This window comes from Apaloderma vittatum, unplaced genomic scaffold (genome assembly GCF_000703405.1).
Source record: "Apaloderma vittatum isolate BGI_N311 unplaced genomic scaffold, ASM70340v1 scaffold20361, whole genome shotgun sequence".
NCBI classification, from domain to species: Eukaryota; Metazoa; Chordata; class Aves; order Trogoniformes; family Trogonidae; genus Apaloderma; species Apaloderma vittatum.
Window position 1 is genome coordinate 97,775 of NW_009698803.1, and position 14,177 is coordinate 111,951.

At 35.8% G+C, this 14,177-nt stretch overlaps 1 protein-coding gene across 1 annotated transcript in view; it reads left to right on the top strand.

The window, feature by feature from the left end:
• SIPA1L2 (signal-induced proliferation-associated 1 like 2) overlaps positions 1-14,177 on the top strand; it is a 74,154-nt gene that overhangs the window by 43,689 nt on the left and 16,288 nt on the right. Inside the window, exons 12-16 of the mRNA XM_009878167.1 lie at positions 402-505; positions 3,051-3,439; positions 7,235-7,459; positions 10,072-10,225; positions 13,178-13,397. Of these exons, the coding sequence (XP_009876469.1) occupies positions 402-505; positions 3,051-3,439; positions 7,235-7,459; positions 10,072-10,225; positions 13,178-13,397 (1,092 nt within the window). The remainder of the gene's footprint in view (positions 1-401; positions 506-3,050; positions 3,440-7,234; positions 7,460-10,071; positions 10,226-13,177; positions 13,398-14,177) is intronic.

Consider the following 14,177-nt stretch of genomic DNA (forward strand, 5'->3'; position numbering starts at 1 on the left):
TTACTGCATTTTAAAAATAAGTGTTCTTTGCGATGGAGGGCCAGTTGAAATGCATCCACCCTCTGATGTTGAGGTTTGATACACAAAGAGCATGTAATATGACAGTGAAAGATGGGACTGTTACAGGCAGTCTAACAGAATATGATGTGGGATATTTCGGTAATACTTTCAAAAAACTACTCCTGAACTTCAGAAAGCCTTATGAATATTGAAGAGCAGGTTGAACTTCGTTTAATTATCATTGAAAATCTAGATCTTGGTAAATTCTGCAAAGATATATGTCTTTGATTCCGGATAGTGTGCACATTTGAAACCTGGTGCTAAGCCATATGCCTTTTTTCTTTGTACAGTGTACTCACTTTTTTAGCATTCAGAAATTAAAATACAATTATTTATGGCAGAAACCAAGTGGCATGCACCATCGACCAAAGTCCTGAGCTCCTACAAAGACCGGGCTTTACAGAAAGAAGGCAGTGGCAAGGAGTCACCAAACAAGCTTTCACATGTAAGTCTTTTACTTGGATGTCATTCAAAACTCTAAAAAAACCCCAACCCAAAACTCACACTCAACTTAAAGGAGTACATCTTAAAAATACCTTTTGACAAAGAGTATGTTCACCAGTGTGTGGAATGAATTGAGTGTGCTTAATCTGTGTTTATAAACTAAAAGCTCCAAGAGGGCTTGAGTCTGGGGCTTTGAGGTGATAAAGCTAGTATAGTTTACACTCACCTGTGTATTTACAGCTTCATTTATACTGGCTTGCTTAATCTAGGAAGTATTTCATATCCTTTTAAAAATAAATAAATTTGTATTCACCGTATCAGTTGCCATGTTGCGTGAAATACCCATGTAGTATAATTATCAATAAGTACTATAAAAATGTAGCTTCTGTGTGGGAACAGATTTCTTGTTAGTGGCTTGTCTTCAGTAATGGCAAAATCCTCAGTGACTTAGTGATGGAAAGTACACTAATGATATGCACAGTCTTTTTCTATTTTTTTTGGTGTTTGTTACATGGAAAAACTTGCTGTATGTAGTAGGAATCTGTACACAATTTGTAGATTTACATTGGTAAGAATATGAGGCCATTTTCTTATTTTGTCTAAATTGATGCCTTATGAGAATCTAGCTCCATACTTCTCAAAAAAAAGTACTATCATAAACAGAAGCATGTTGTAGAATTATGCATGTGAAGAAAAAAATAGGGTTTTTTACTTTAAACCAAAGCTGACAGACAGCTAGAATCAGTATATGAAACAATCAGTATTAAACAGAGCACCAATACCAAAGTTAAATAATGAATTTGCTTAGCTTCAATCAGAGTTCTATGCTAGCGGAAGCTCTTTTGGTTTTTGGATGTTGAGAATCTGAACGGAAAATTTCGTAATTGGATTATGTTTGTGTTTGCATACGTGTAGTGCAGGTGCAAAATAACTATGTTATACAGAGTAAGAACCAGCTTTATTATAAAGACAATACTAATAAAATGAGGCTATTTTGTTGTTAGCTACTGTAAAGCAAAAAAAAAAAAAGGTCATCACCTTGTAATGTTCTCTTGTACATCACCTTTTTGTTCAGCTCAACTTGCCACATGAATGTCTGCCAGCCAGTAAAATTCACACTGAAGGCCACAGCAGATATACAAGAACTCTGTAAAATATTTGAGCATTAGAAGAAAAGTCTAGGCTGTCTTGGGGACATGCTGAACTTTCATACAAAATTCCTCTTGGCACAGGGAAATGCATAAAATGATTTAAGCTATTGCCATAGTGAACTTCAAGCAGTTCAAGATGTCTGTATCAATAGCTGTTGTCCAGATTCTCTGCTGCCTGCAGGATCAGGAAGGAGGCTAAGCATGTACGTTCAGCAACATAGAAGAAATTTTTTGAGAGGTTCATACATGCACCGCATCTTTTGAGTCTAATTTTATGCCTTTGAGCTTCCCATCCTTGTTTCTTTCCATTTTGGTTCCCTTCTACGTATACAGTAAGAAGTGACGTGTCTTTTCTCCAGATACCTTTCTCCAAGTCCCTCTCCTTGGAAAATCTTCTTATTGTATTTTTTTCGATAGTTCAGTTGTTTTTAAGGTGACAGCCATCTTGTAAAGGCTAAAAAGAATGTAAATGTAACATCTCCTTTATTTTCTAAAATAAATTCCACAAATTTTGAGGCCTCTTAATTTCCATATGGAGTAGAGGTATCATTTCTGGAAAGGCTGCCCTGTCTAACTGCTTTAATGTGTGAGCAACAGTTATGTTTATATGTGTCTGCTAGGAGGGCGATCTTGTAAGAAAGTTAGTCACTCTTCCCACTTCTATTACCTAATAGAAGTCCATCTGCACTTATTCTGGCTACTCTGTGACGTAGATAGATTGGTCCAACTCTCTATAAAATTTCTTCTAATAACAAACAAACAAAAAACCCACAAACCCAAACTTTGTTGACACAAGTGCCTGACATAATTATTCCACTTTAATAGCCATGCTTAGCTTAGAGCCCTCTGACTTGATTTACTTTCAGCTGGTACACATATATTGCAATTGGCTTCAATTTAACTAGCCACACATCCAATTGGATTTGATCCAATTAGCTGCATATTTCGCCAACACTGAGAAAAAGCCGATGATAATTCAGTCATCGGTATTTTTCAGATTTGCAGTAGAGCTTGTTTAAACAAGTAATTACCAATGCTTCTAGCTTTAACAAATCCTTATTTTAAGTGTTCAGAAATGCAATTTTATGGATGTTAAGCAGGTTCTATAATCAGAAAACTCAAGTGTGATCTTAAGATTTGCCATAGAGGATGGAACTAGACCCTTTTTATTTGCAGTGACATCAGCCTTTAATGTGTCTAGCCAGCTGTGCAATTCACTTCACAGAAACTGGTGGTATAATTAGGTTTTTTCATACTCTGCAGTTCTATTATACTGTACTGTAAAAAAGAATAAAATGGTCTTTGAATGGCGTAAATTCAGTAATTTATATGAAAATAAATATTTTAATATTTAACTTGAGGGCGATCTTTTTTGTTTGTTTTCTTGTTCCTAAGATTGGAGACAAAAGCTGTTCAAGCCACTCAAGCAGCAACACCTTATCCAGTAATACATCCAGCAACAGTGATGAAAAACACTTTGGTTCTGGAGATCTGATGGATCCTGAGCTGCTTGGATTAACATATATAAAGGGAGCTTCTACTGACAGTGGAATTGATACAGCTCCCTGCATGCCTGCTCCTCTTCTGGCCCCTTTGCACCTTGCTGGCAGCAGGTCTGGAGTACATTGTCGTGCTGAGCAGTGGACCGAGTCTTCTGAAACTCCTGGGCCAGATGATGATCCAGCAAAAATCTATGCTGTTCATAGCTACGCCTCTGCCGTTTCTACCAGTCATACAGCTGAAGGTAGCATGGGAGACCTAAGTGAAATCTCCTCTCATTCCAGGTATGTGTTTCTGACAAATTAGGGGTTGGGGTTATAGATTAGCATACAGAGAACTTGTTTTCTTTGTGGTTATTCTGTTTACCTTTCTTTGAAAGTGCACTTAACGGAGTTTGATTTCTTGTTGTGCTTAAATGCCGATATTAGCAATTTTCAGGCAGTTTTTGATAACTCTGCCTAATCAGAGATCTGATGGAGGTTTTATATGTGACCTTGTGTACATTGCTTAGGTTTTCTTAAGTTGGGAAACATCCCTGAGTAAAAGTGAAGCTTGCACCTAGAACTTAATTCCACATACTTTTCGTTTCATTGGTTGAGTTTTAGTACAGTGCAGCAAACTACCAGAGAGTTAGTGCTGAGGGAAATAAGAAAAATTGCAGTGGACAATTTGTACATATAGCAGTGGACAATTTGTACACATAGTATGCATTGCATACCAACCCCCCTCCCCCAGATTTACATTTTTGTGATGTGTGCTTCACAGTTTTGTTTGTTGGATTGAATTTCTGGTTGATTTTCAGCTCTTCTTTTTGTTACCAATGGAATGTGTAGATAGTACATATGTTGTACAGCAAACTTTGAAAGTACACTTTTACAACTGCTTGCCTTAGTCTCTCAGTTCCCATTTTAGAGTGGCTTTGAAGTTGAAGCTTTAGTCTATGTCTCAAGGTGTCTGCTCAGCAAATGATGGAAGGAAATTGTTCTTCTTTCCCTCTGATTTTCCCATTTTCAATGTCAAGCAGTATAGGAAAATAACCAAATAATATTTTGCATCCTCATTTTTTTAATATACTTGACATAGTATATAAACTTGACTGAATTAGTACTGTATACTTACTCTGAATTCTAGATTTTTTTTCCCCCCGAGTTGTAGAAGATAGTATAGACTATTGTATAGAGTGTTGTGAAAACTAGGTACATACTTTTGCATTAAGCTTTCTCTACCCCCATGATAATGCAGAAGCTCCAGATTTACTCTTGCTTTGTGTGTGGTGAGATTCAATTTTACATATTGAGGCTTATAAAGTGCTAGAAATAAACTCTGTGTTTGTAGGACTTAATCATAATGAGTTAAAATAGATTGTTAATGGCTAGAATATGTATTCTCAGCACTTGTGTGGCAGCTGTCGTATTTAAAGTGCCAGGCAGCCACTTCAATGGGGAAAAAAAAAAAAAGCATGTAGGTTTTAAGTGAGTTTAACTAGGCATTTGCAAAGTAGTAATTATTGTTGAGTTGATATGTCACATTGAGATTGCTATTGCCAATGTGGAATTGGGCAATCTTTTGAAATTATCACCTTCTAATTTCTGTGCCAAATCCTTTTGCTATAGGAAAATATCTGACTTGTGACTTAAATTTAGACTTTGCTTACATATCCTTCAGATTACTTTGGAGTGATAAATAACTTTTCAGCTGAGTTTACAAGTTGGTATCACTCTATAGCACCCACAGGCATATATTATTAAAATATCTCATTTTATACTTATGATGCTGCAATACTAATATGTTCAAATAGACGCAAGTGAGTTAACATATAAATGCGTGATAATTGCTGCTGATTCCTTTATATATTTTGCAGCCAGACACTGGGATTGTGTTTCTTCATAGTCTATAATGATTAAATTCTAACACTATTGGTGATTAAATTGTAACACTGTTGAGGCATTCATTCACAATTATTTTATGAATGTTTAGTAGTAAACTTGTTCTGCAGTAGCTTAACAGTGTTAAACTCCCAAGAAAGAAGCCCACAGACTGGTGAACTGTCATTGATCTATTAATCCAACATTTCTTTATTGAAATTGTATTGTGTGTACTGAATAGATGAAGTGGTACGCGGGGCAGATGTTGGTTGGTTTAAAGATACTGGCCTGATTCTCTAATGTCATCAGATAAAGAACACCCAGAATAAAGTAATACTATAGTGTCTAAGTAAGATTTGCAGAATTAAACCTGCCGTGGGAAGCAGTATCTCAAACTACAAGACTGACTTGAGCTATGCACAGTATTGTCTCACAGCTCTGATATTAATGGCTTTATTGCTACTGTTTTATATTCATTATGCATGTGAATTATCAAGTATCTTCACATTACTGTAGCTGAAGCAATTTAACTTCACTGCCTTAAGTTTTGCTTTGTTTCTCACCCAGAACATCTTTTTGGATCCTAAGAATATATACTGCTTGTTCCAATCACTGCATTGAACTCATTATCTAAAACTAGGCTTTTATGGGAATTTTATTTCCTCACTTCAAAAATATTGCCTTATTTAAAAACTACAGAATGAGGTCGGATGCTCAATTTTTCTTAAATTTATTTACAAATAGAAGACTAAAATCTTCTGGGTGATATCCTTGCTGTTAATCTAGCATGTATTTTACATTGTACTTCAATATTTGCTTCATCTTTAGATTTCAATTTTTCATAATGGAATTAGTTTCTTCACCACTTCTTTACAAAACTGATTTGCATATTTGCAAAAGCACAAAACCTTTTAATGTCACTGGCATTATTTTTCTTCCCTAAATGTCATCATCTTGTTTCTACTTTTTGAGGAGAAAGAGGGAGGATAGGAGAGAAAGTAAATTGCTTTGAGGGTTAAATGCACATACTAGCTGTCATCAAAATTATTAATCCATTGCCTTAATGATTCAACTTTCTTCCACCGTAGGCATTTTAATTTGATCTAGCAAAATGTGTACCTGTGCATTGCTTGTAGTGGACTGTGCACAGACAGCAAAGTAGCTTTGTCTGTTACACTTTCAGCAACACTGAAACATTCCTCTGTGAATGAATCCAATGCTGTTGGGATTGCATTAAGAGATAGCACCGTGTTCAGTATCCGTAAACCAGCAAGGAAAGTTAGGAGATGCTGTTTCATGTTTGAGCCTCTAATTGTAGGCAAGGCACTTGGTTTCTAAATGTTTGCTTGCTTCACCTCCAAGATGCAAAGACAAAATTTATTCTTAAAGGAAATGTTTGCTTCAGTTAGTTTTATATAATTTTGAGAGTCTTCAGTAAAAGGTTTCATTAGTGCCTATTAGTGCTATTATTCATAATAAAAGAGGCTATTAAAATTATACAGGGGACTGTTATTGAACTGGAATTTACCTCTGTTAATATTAAATTCTCAGTGGTACTGAATGAAAGACACAGCTTAAAGTGGTGTGAACTGTCAAAATTAACATGAAATGGAAAAGCACCTAGGTTTTATAATTAGAAATATATTTGGAGTAATTTCTCATGTAGTTCTTGATGTAAATGGACTTATACCATTAATAACGTGTGTGTACATGTTTAGTTAAAATCGCATGCACAAACTCTATACATATGTCTTTAACTTAGTCTTTTAATTTTAATTCATATGGGTTTGCATTTCAGGAAATTGAATTATATACGCTGCTTGTGCTAGAAGCACATCACAATTCTGTTCTCAAATTGCTTTGAGGGTGGTGAGACACTGGCACAGGTTGCCCAGGGAAGTGTCTGTCCCCTCCCTGGCAGTGTCCAAGGCCAGGCTGGGTGGGGCTTTGAGCAACCTGGTCTAGTGGGAGGTGTCCCTGCCCATGGCAGAGGGGTTGGAACTAGATGATCTTTAAGGTCCCTTCCAATCCAAACCATCCTTTGATTCTATACACTGCTGATGTGTAGAAAATTGCCAATATTGCTACCTAGATTTAAACCTTGAGAAAAACTTAATATGAAGACTTATAGCTGCATACTAGGCTAAGCTTTTCTGATTTTTTGTTATATAGCAGATTTCATTTTGCTTTTGTGTGTTTTCTTCACTTTTCCAGTGGGTCACATCATTCAGGAAGCCCATCAACACATTGCTCTAAAAAGAGTGGCTCCCTAGATACCTCCAAAGTCTACATAGTGTCACAGAACAGTAGTCAACAGATTTCTGGATCAGTTTCAAAACCATACCACAGACAAGGAGCAGTTAGTAAATATGTTATTGGATGGAAAAAGTCAGAAGGAAGTCCTACGCCTGAAGAATCTGAAGTTTCTGAATGCCATGAGTAAGAACTCTGTTTAATTTTGTTGGGGGAAGAAGGGTAATGACAAAAAATTTTAAAATAGGATAGAAAAACGAAAGATTAAATTCCATTTTACTTTTAAATGGTTGGAGGGGGAGTTCTGTACCTTTATATATCAAAGGTAATGGGTTTTTTTAAAAAAAAAAAGAAAAATAGACAGCAGCAGCACAGGATACTGTTTTCGCCACTGTTCTATCCAGTTATAGCTTTTCCCCATGTGTATAAAGGAAGCCCACAGAAATTTTGGAAAGTGTGTAGACAAAAACGTATGCCTGGCAGACATTCTGAATTTCCATTTTGAATCTCTAGGGAACAACTGGGAAGGAACAATTTTGTTAATGTCTTAAAGACGTTTTCTACAAATCTTCAGGAACTTTAGCAGGGAAAAAAGCTTACTTCCTGATATTTCTGTATTAAGCTGTGCTGCCTTGCTTGCCTATTACATTAGCTAATACATTACAGTTGAGAGAGTTGACCGTAAGTGTATTGGTGATGTCTGGTAGATAATTTAAGAACATTAGTGCCAGGTGCTGGCATTTTAGTTAGTATTTGGTATCTTTTTATGACATTGTTTTTGATAAGCATGTATACACCATGGTTAGGACCCCACAAGAGAAAAAATCAGTTGATTAATGAATATATCTGACCCTCTCTTCACAAGACTCTACAATGCAGCCTTCAGTAAAACTACGTGTTCTTCCAGCAAGTGACATTTAGATGAAAATATTCAGACCAGGTCTAACGACCAGCTATATATACAGCTTAACACAGGAGTAGCTCATGAGAAATATGTTTATCTTAATTGAAAGAAAAAGGCTTGCAGTCAAAGATGCAGTATCTCAAACAGAGAAATGATACTTTTTCCAGTGCTGCAGCAGTAATAAGTAATGTTTGAATCTGCAGTTTAAAACTAACCATTAAATTCCCATTATCTTCAAAATCATCTTCTCTACATAACCTCCCTGCTTTCTTTCTATGCAGAAGCTATTCACTTCTATCTCTCAATAAATCATGATTAGCCCTGTATATCTTCATAAATTGACAAGCTGACATGTAGTACTCAATTTTAAGATGCATTATATGGGATTACTCTTTGTTTAATGGGAATGGGTTATTTGCATCTGATATCTCACATTGCATATGTGTGCATATTTATGGCAAGATTCAAATTTAAAAATATAAACTACAATATATGTGCTATGAAATACGAGCTTGAAGTTAAACTCTTAAATTCTTTATTTTCAAAAGTAGATGTTACTACCTTCCTGTCCTGCTTATTTGTGTTTCTTTGTGTTATAGTACTGGTGATTTCATTTTTTTTTCCACTGCAATGGTTTATTTGCTTAAATTGTTCAGTCATAGTAGCATTTTCACTTAGAAAGAGGTAACTTCATTGATTCCCACTGGTTTTTGCATTTTGAAGTTTATGAACTCTGTAACAATTTCTCTTTATTTTGGATGGAACCATAGAACAAAATTTCTTAATGAATCATTGTATTTAGACTGAAACCACAGCAATTTAGAAAACTTTCTTCAAGAATTAACTCCATTTAAGAAATACTAATTGAATATGGCACTATTTCATACATCAGAAAATATTTTAGGGGGTTTTTTTTCTGTGGCATACAGCATTGCTTCACCTCTTTCTTTCTAGGAAAACTTTTTATACATCACAGAGAGGAAATATCTCTCTTAGGGTAATTATGTTGAAATAAAATAACATCTCTAATTAGCACTGATGATGAAAATCAGATCAATTGCTGAATGTTGTGCCACTATAGGATATAATTCACTGAGAATTACACTTCACCGTAGCACAGCTTGTTTCCTTTGTGCTGAAGACAGTCACTGATTATCCTGCACTTTGCAGTAAGAAATGGCTTCAAATGTGTGTATTTGGGAATTTCTAGTACCTTCAGTTGCATTTCCAAAGTAACCCTGTTGAAGTTTTTCCTTGCCTTTCTCACTGGAAGGAAGCTGAAAGGTAGTAGTTCAGTTTAACAGTCTTCAAATGACTATAAATACTTTTTATATGCTGATAATTAAGGAAGACAGCTGTTTTATTTATCTAAAGAGCTTTATGAAATTGCTGATAAGAAAACACACTTTGCATGTGGCACAATTGATCATCAATACACTTCAAACATTGCCATTGATAACCATAGTAATTTTGCCATACTGTGAAGCTGAATACGCTATCACACTATGAAATAATAATTTTCTTATTTACTAGGGAAGTAAAATTAAAATTATTTGTGATGAACTATTGGAAATGTTGATGTAAATAGAGCTTTAACAGTAGAGGAGTGTGGTGTGTAAAAAGGAGAGAGGCAAGCTAGGAGAAACAAGCATTATGGTTTTTAAAATCGTTCTTTAGAATTCCTAAATTTTATTTTTCAGTGGTTTAAGAACTTAATTTTGGACCCACAAGCAATTTGATAAATATAAAATGATTGAAAAAGAATTCTAAATAAGTCTACACTGTGTCAGGAGAGAGTTCTAACAATTTTTATGTTATGACAGAAAATGAATGCAGTCTTTCAAATTCGAGAGCATTATTGCTTCTCATGCTAAACCACTAATTGTCTCAACAGAGTGTATGATGATATTGATGCTGTGTCTGCATCGAGTCCACTCCAGACTTCTGTGAGGAGTGCCATTGTTGAAAGCCAGCAAGTCTTGTCCAAAGAAGATTTTCTGAAGATGATGTTGCCAGACAGCCTCTCTATGGAGGAGGGGAGAAGAAAGGTTAGCTGCTCTCTTTTGACTCTGTGTGTCTCAGACAGAGTTACACTAGAAATGAATTTCTGGTATTCCCAAAATTGCTATAGAGAGGACAATATCATTTTGTATAAGCTAAGTATATTCCATGGGGATGCTATAAACACTGACCATAAGTCCCAAAATATGGTTTGCCACAATATGAAAATTACATCTAGTGTGATGCTTATGAATGAAATACAGTATTTGTTTAAGTATGTCTTTGTTTAGCGTGAGCCAATACAGGTACAGGCTGAGCAACTTAATTACAATTTCAGAGATTAAATGTAACATTTGCTAGGTTGGATGCCTAGATTTATACACTTCACATCATATTAAGGCATATATATAACCTGCCCTGTGATACGCAATACTAAAAATTCTGTTTGAAGTCTGAACCACAATTTCATGTAGGTATCAGCAGCAACTGCTCCAAAAGTCAATGCTAGCGTAGAGCATGCATCTAATATTTATAGTATGAAGGCAACTGGTAATATTTAAAAGTTCACAAAAAGTGGGTAGAGAACTTAAAATTTACTGCTTCTCAAAGTGTATATGATTCGGAATCCCGTTCTTAATGTGGAATACAGTATGAAGCAATTAAATTACTTGAGACAGTTGTCACACTTCGATGTTAACTCCGTGTTCTCTTAACCCACTGTGTTTCTACAATGTGCTGAACAGCATAATCATCATGTCTGAACTGAAGTAACACAGGGGAATCCTCTAAGTGTGGAGTTGAATTTAAAAGTCAGATCATATGTATTTTTTAATGTGCAGTATGTTAAGTATGTACTTGTAAGTGTCTGAATTCTCATGAATAATGTCCTAAGGTTTATATGATTTATGATTGACACAATAATTGGTTTTCTGTGATTGTTTCAAGAACTGCTAATGTTTCTAACGACCTAAATAAGAAACAAGGAGTGAGAGGGTGTGGCCATCCTGAGATAAATTACTACTGTCCTCCTCCCCTCCCAAGACACCCAAACAAAAGCTCGCTAAGCAAGAGAGAACATGAGCTGTGACTGGCGAGGGATCCCCCAGCTGTAGGACTTGGCAGCATCCAGTCTTTGATTATGCCTGCATAGAGAGTAGTAATCTTGGTACAGGTGGGTCAGTTGTCTATGACAGCGGAGCCACGAGGGAGTCTTCTGGATATGTAAGATTCTACGAAATCAAGTCATATTTTTGGCTTGGTTTTACCTTGTTCTTTAGGGGGCTGGTTAGCTCAGTGGTTTGAGCGCGGTGCTGACAACAATGACCGACACCAAGGTAGCGGGTTCGATTCCCACTCGGTCCCCATGTGTTGCCGGGCCTAGTTGAGAGGTGGCATCCCTGCCCACAACAGGGAGGTTGGACTAGATGATCTCTAAAGTCCCTTCCAGCCTAGGCCATTCTATGATTCTATGATTCTTCATAGATCAGATAATGTTTATTTTTTTGTCACACCCTGAAAGGATATAAAGCTCCAACAGTCAACATATTTGGATAGCTGGTGAGCAGTCTTTAAAGACTTTATAGAATTGCAGCAGGTTGCTTGCTGGAAATCTCGAGTGCAGGAAAGAGGATCAGAGCCCCTTCAATTCAGAGGTTGAAGACTTTTAAACCCTTTGCCTAGTGTGGTCTCTAGTGAGGCTCAGGGTCTTTTAATATTCTTTAACCACTGCCGGTACAAGGATTCTGTATATCCATTCATTTAAGGATGCTGTGTTTGTCCTCTATCTGTACATTTAGGGGTGCTGCTTGTGTCTATTGTTGTGATCATTTTACATGTGTGTTAAAATAAAGTTTTGGATACTGTTTATTCCTGTGGCCCATATCTCCTTCAGGCAGATATCTAGAACCAATGTAGTATTTTGGTGCTTTCCTAGATTAGAATCTGAATATCTCTCTCCATTTTCTCTGAGACACAGTTAAGCATTTTAACAATTGAGCATCTTCCATAGGATCATTAAGATAGATACTTTCCTGAACTAGCACTCTGAAGTGTCCTTAAGAATTTTTTAAAGATTGTCTTGTGGCATGGATGGTGTTTCTGTGTATTCCTGTTAGAAGAATTCATCAATGAGCAAGTTTTGAGAGAAATAAAACAATGTAGATATCTTTAATTCTGTGCTATACTCACTGTTTTAAAAGCTACTGCTCTTAGACATACACGCCGCATAGCGGGCGTGCAACTCATCGTTGTGGAGAAAACAGGACAAGACATTAAATTGTTATATGCAGGACAAAGCAGTTAAAATAATTAAGGCAATAACTGACACTTGTAAATGTGAAGAGTAACTGGATTTGCAATTCTGAAGAATGGCTTATGAAGTGGAATGGCCCAGTTTTACAATACAGTAACATAGTTTTATTGTCGATAACTGGGTTGTGGTTCAAGTAACTTTTTGAAATGCGTAAACAGGTCTCACTGAACTCTATTATCCTCTTTTCTAAACCTATTTCATGATATCTGGAGAGATGCAGTGTCTCAAGTCACTTTTATTGTCCACTGAATTATACTTCACCGTATATGGTTCAGAATGTTTAGCATTAAAGCGTAGTCATGTCAAATTAAAATCAAAGTTCTATATATTGTCTTGAATAAATGTTGCAAGAGTTGGTAATGTTGTATGTATTTCTGGAAGACATTTCTGTCATAAGGCTATGGAGGTTTCATTTAACATTTCAGAACTAATGCAACAATAGAGTATCTGATAAATACGTGATGATGTGTTCCAAAATATCAACAGGAGGCATGGAAGTCCTGTTCTGTAACTCTTTTGAGGCCCCAGTAGATCTGATATGGTGGAACAAATCTCTGATCTTCTGTATTAGCTTGGGAATTCCAAAGTGCCTGCCCAGAAAAATGCTACAAAAAACTGATGATGAGATATGATTGTGTCATTTTAGCTAGTAATACATGTTCTTATGTCTTTGTATTTTTATGTTTAGTTTTCATTTTATGGAAACCTTTCTCCACGGAGGACACTTTACCGTACCCTATCTGATGAGAGTATATGTAGCAATCGAAGAGGATCTTCATATGCCAGCTCTCGAAGTTCCATGCTAGACCAGGCCCTGCCAAACGATATCTTATTCAGCACTACTCCACCATATCACAGCACGTTGCCTCCCAGAATGAGCCTCACTCCTGGAATGGGAAATCTGAGAAGTAAGTGATTACCACCGTCAGTGCTGAGTTTGGAGTATTTGCAATAAACAAATCACCAAATACTAAGTGAGGTTTTACTTTTAAGGTAGAATTATGAAATGTCAAATCAGTGTGCTAGATATACTAGTAAAAGCATATTTGGTCAGTGGTGCAAGCTTATGCTTGCCTTAATATCAGTTCAGATTTATCATGTTTGGAGATAGCATCCACTTCCAAAAAAATTTTCATCAGACTGGTGACAGGCAACAAATATTTGACCGAAGATATTTCTTGCTACCATTTTATTTTCCAGTGGTGACTTAATTAAGCCAAGCTGGCCTGTTCTGTTTTAATATTTCTATTTGTTTATTTTTTGTGTGCATTCAAATTACTGAAATATTCATGAATATATTCAAAATAATAGCTAAACAAGGACAGCTTCTATTTAGGTGATACTTTTCGTAACATCTTAAAAGGAAATATGTAATAGTTGTCATTTGCAATTTCAAAACTGGATTAGCTCATACTTTTTTTAAAATATGTTAGTAAAACCTTTGCAAATAACACTTTGTTTTTAATGACATAAAAAAAGAGTAGTCTGGGGTATGAAATTATTATTTTATGAAGATATCTGTTTACTTATGAGGTCTTCATAAGTAAGATCTTTATTATATGCTCATCTTGCAATAATTCCAATATGGAGTGATGAATTATAAAGTCTGTAGTAATTCTATGGAACAAATCAAATGAAAATTATGAAAGTTACAGAAAAAAAACCAAAGAAAATTGTGAAAAATGTAT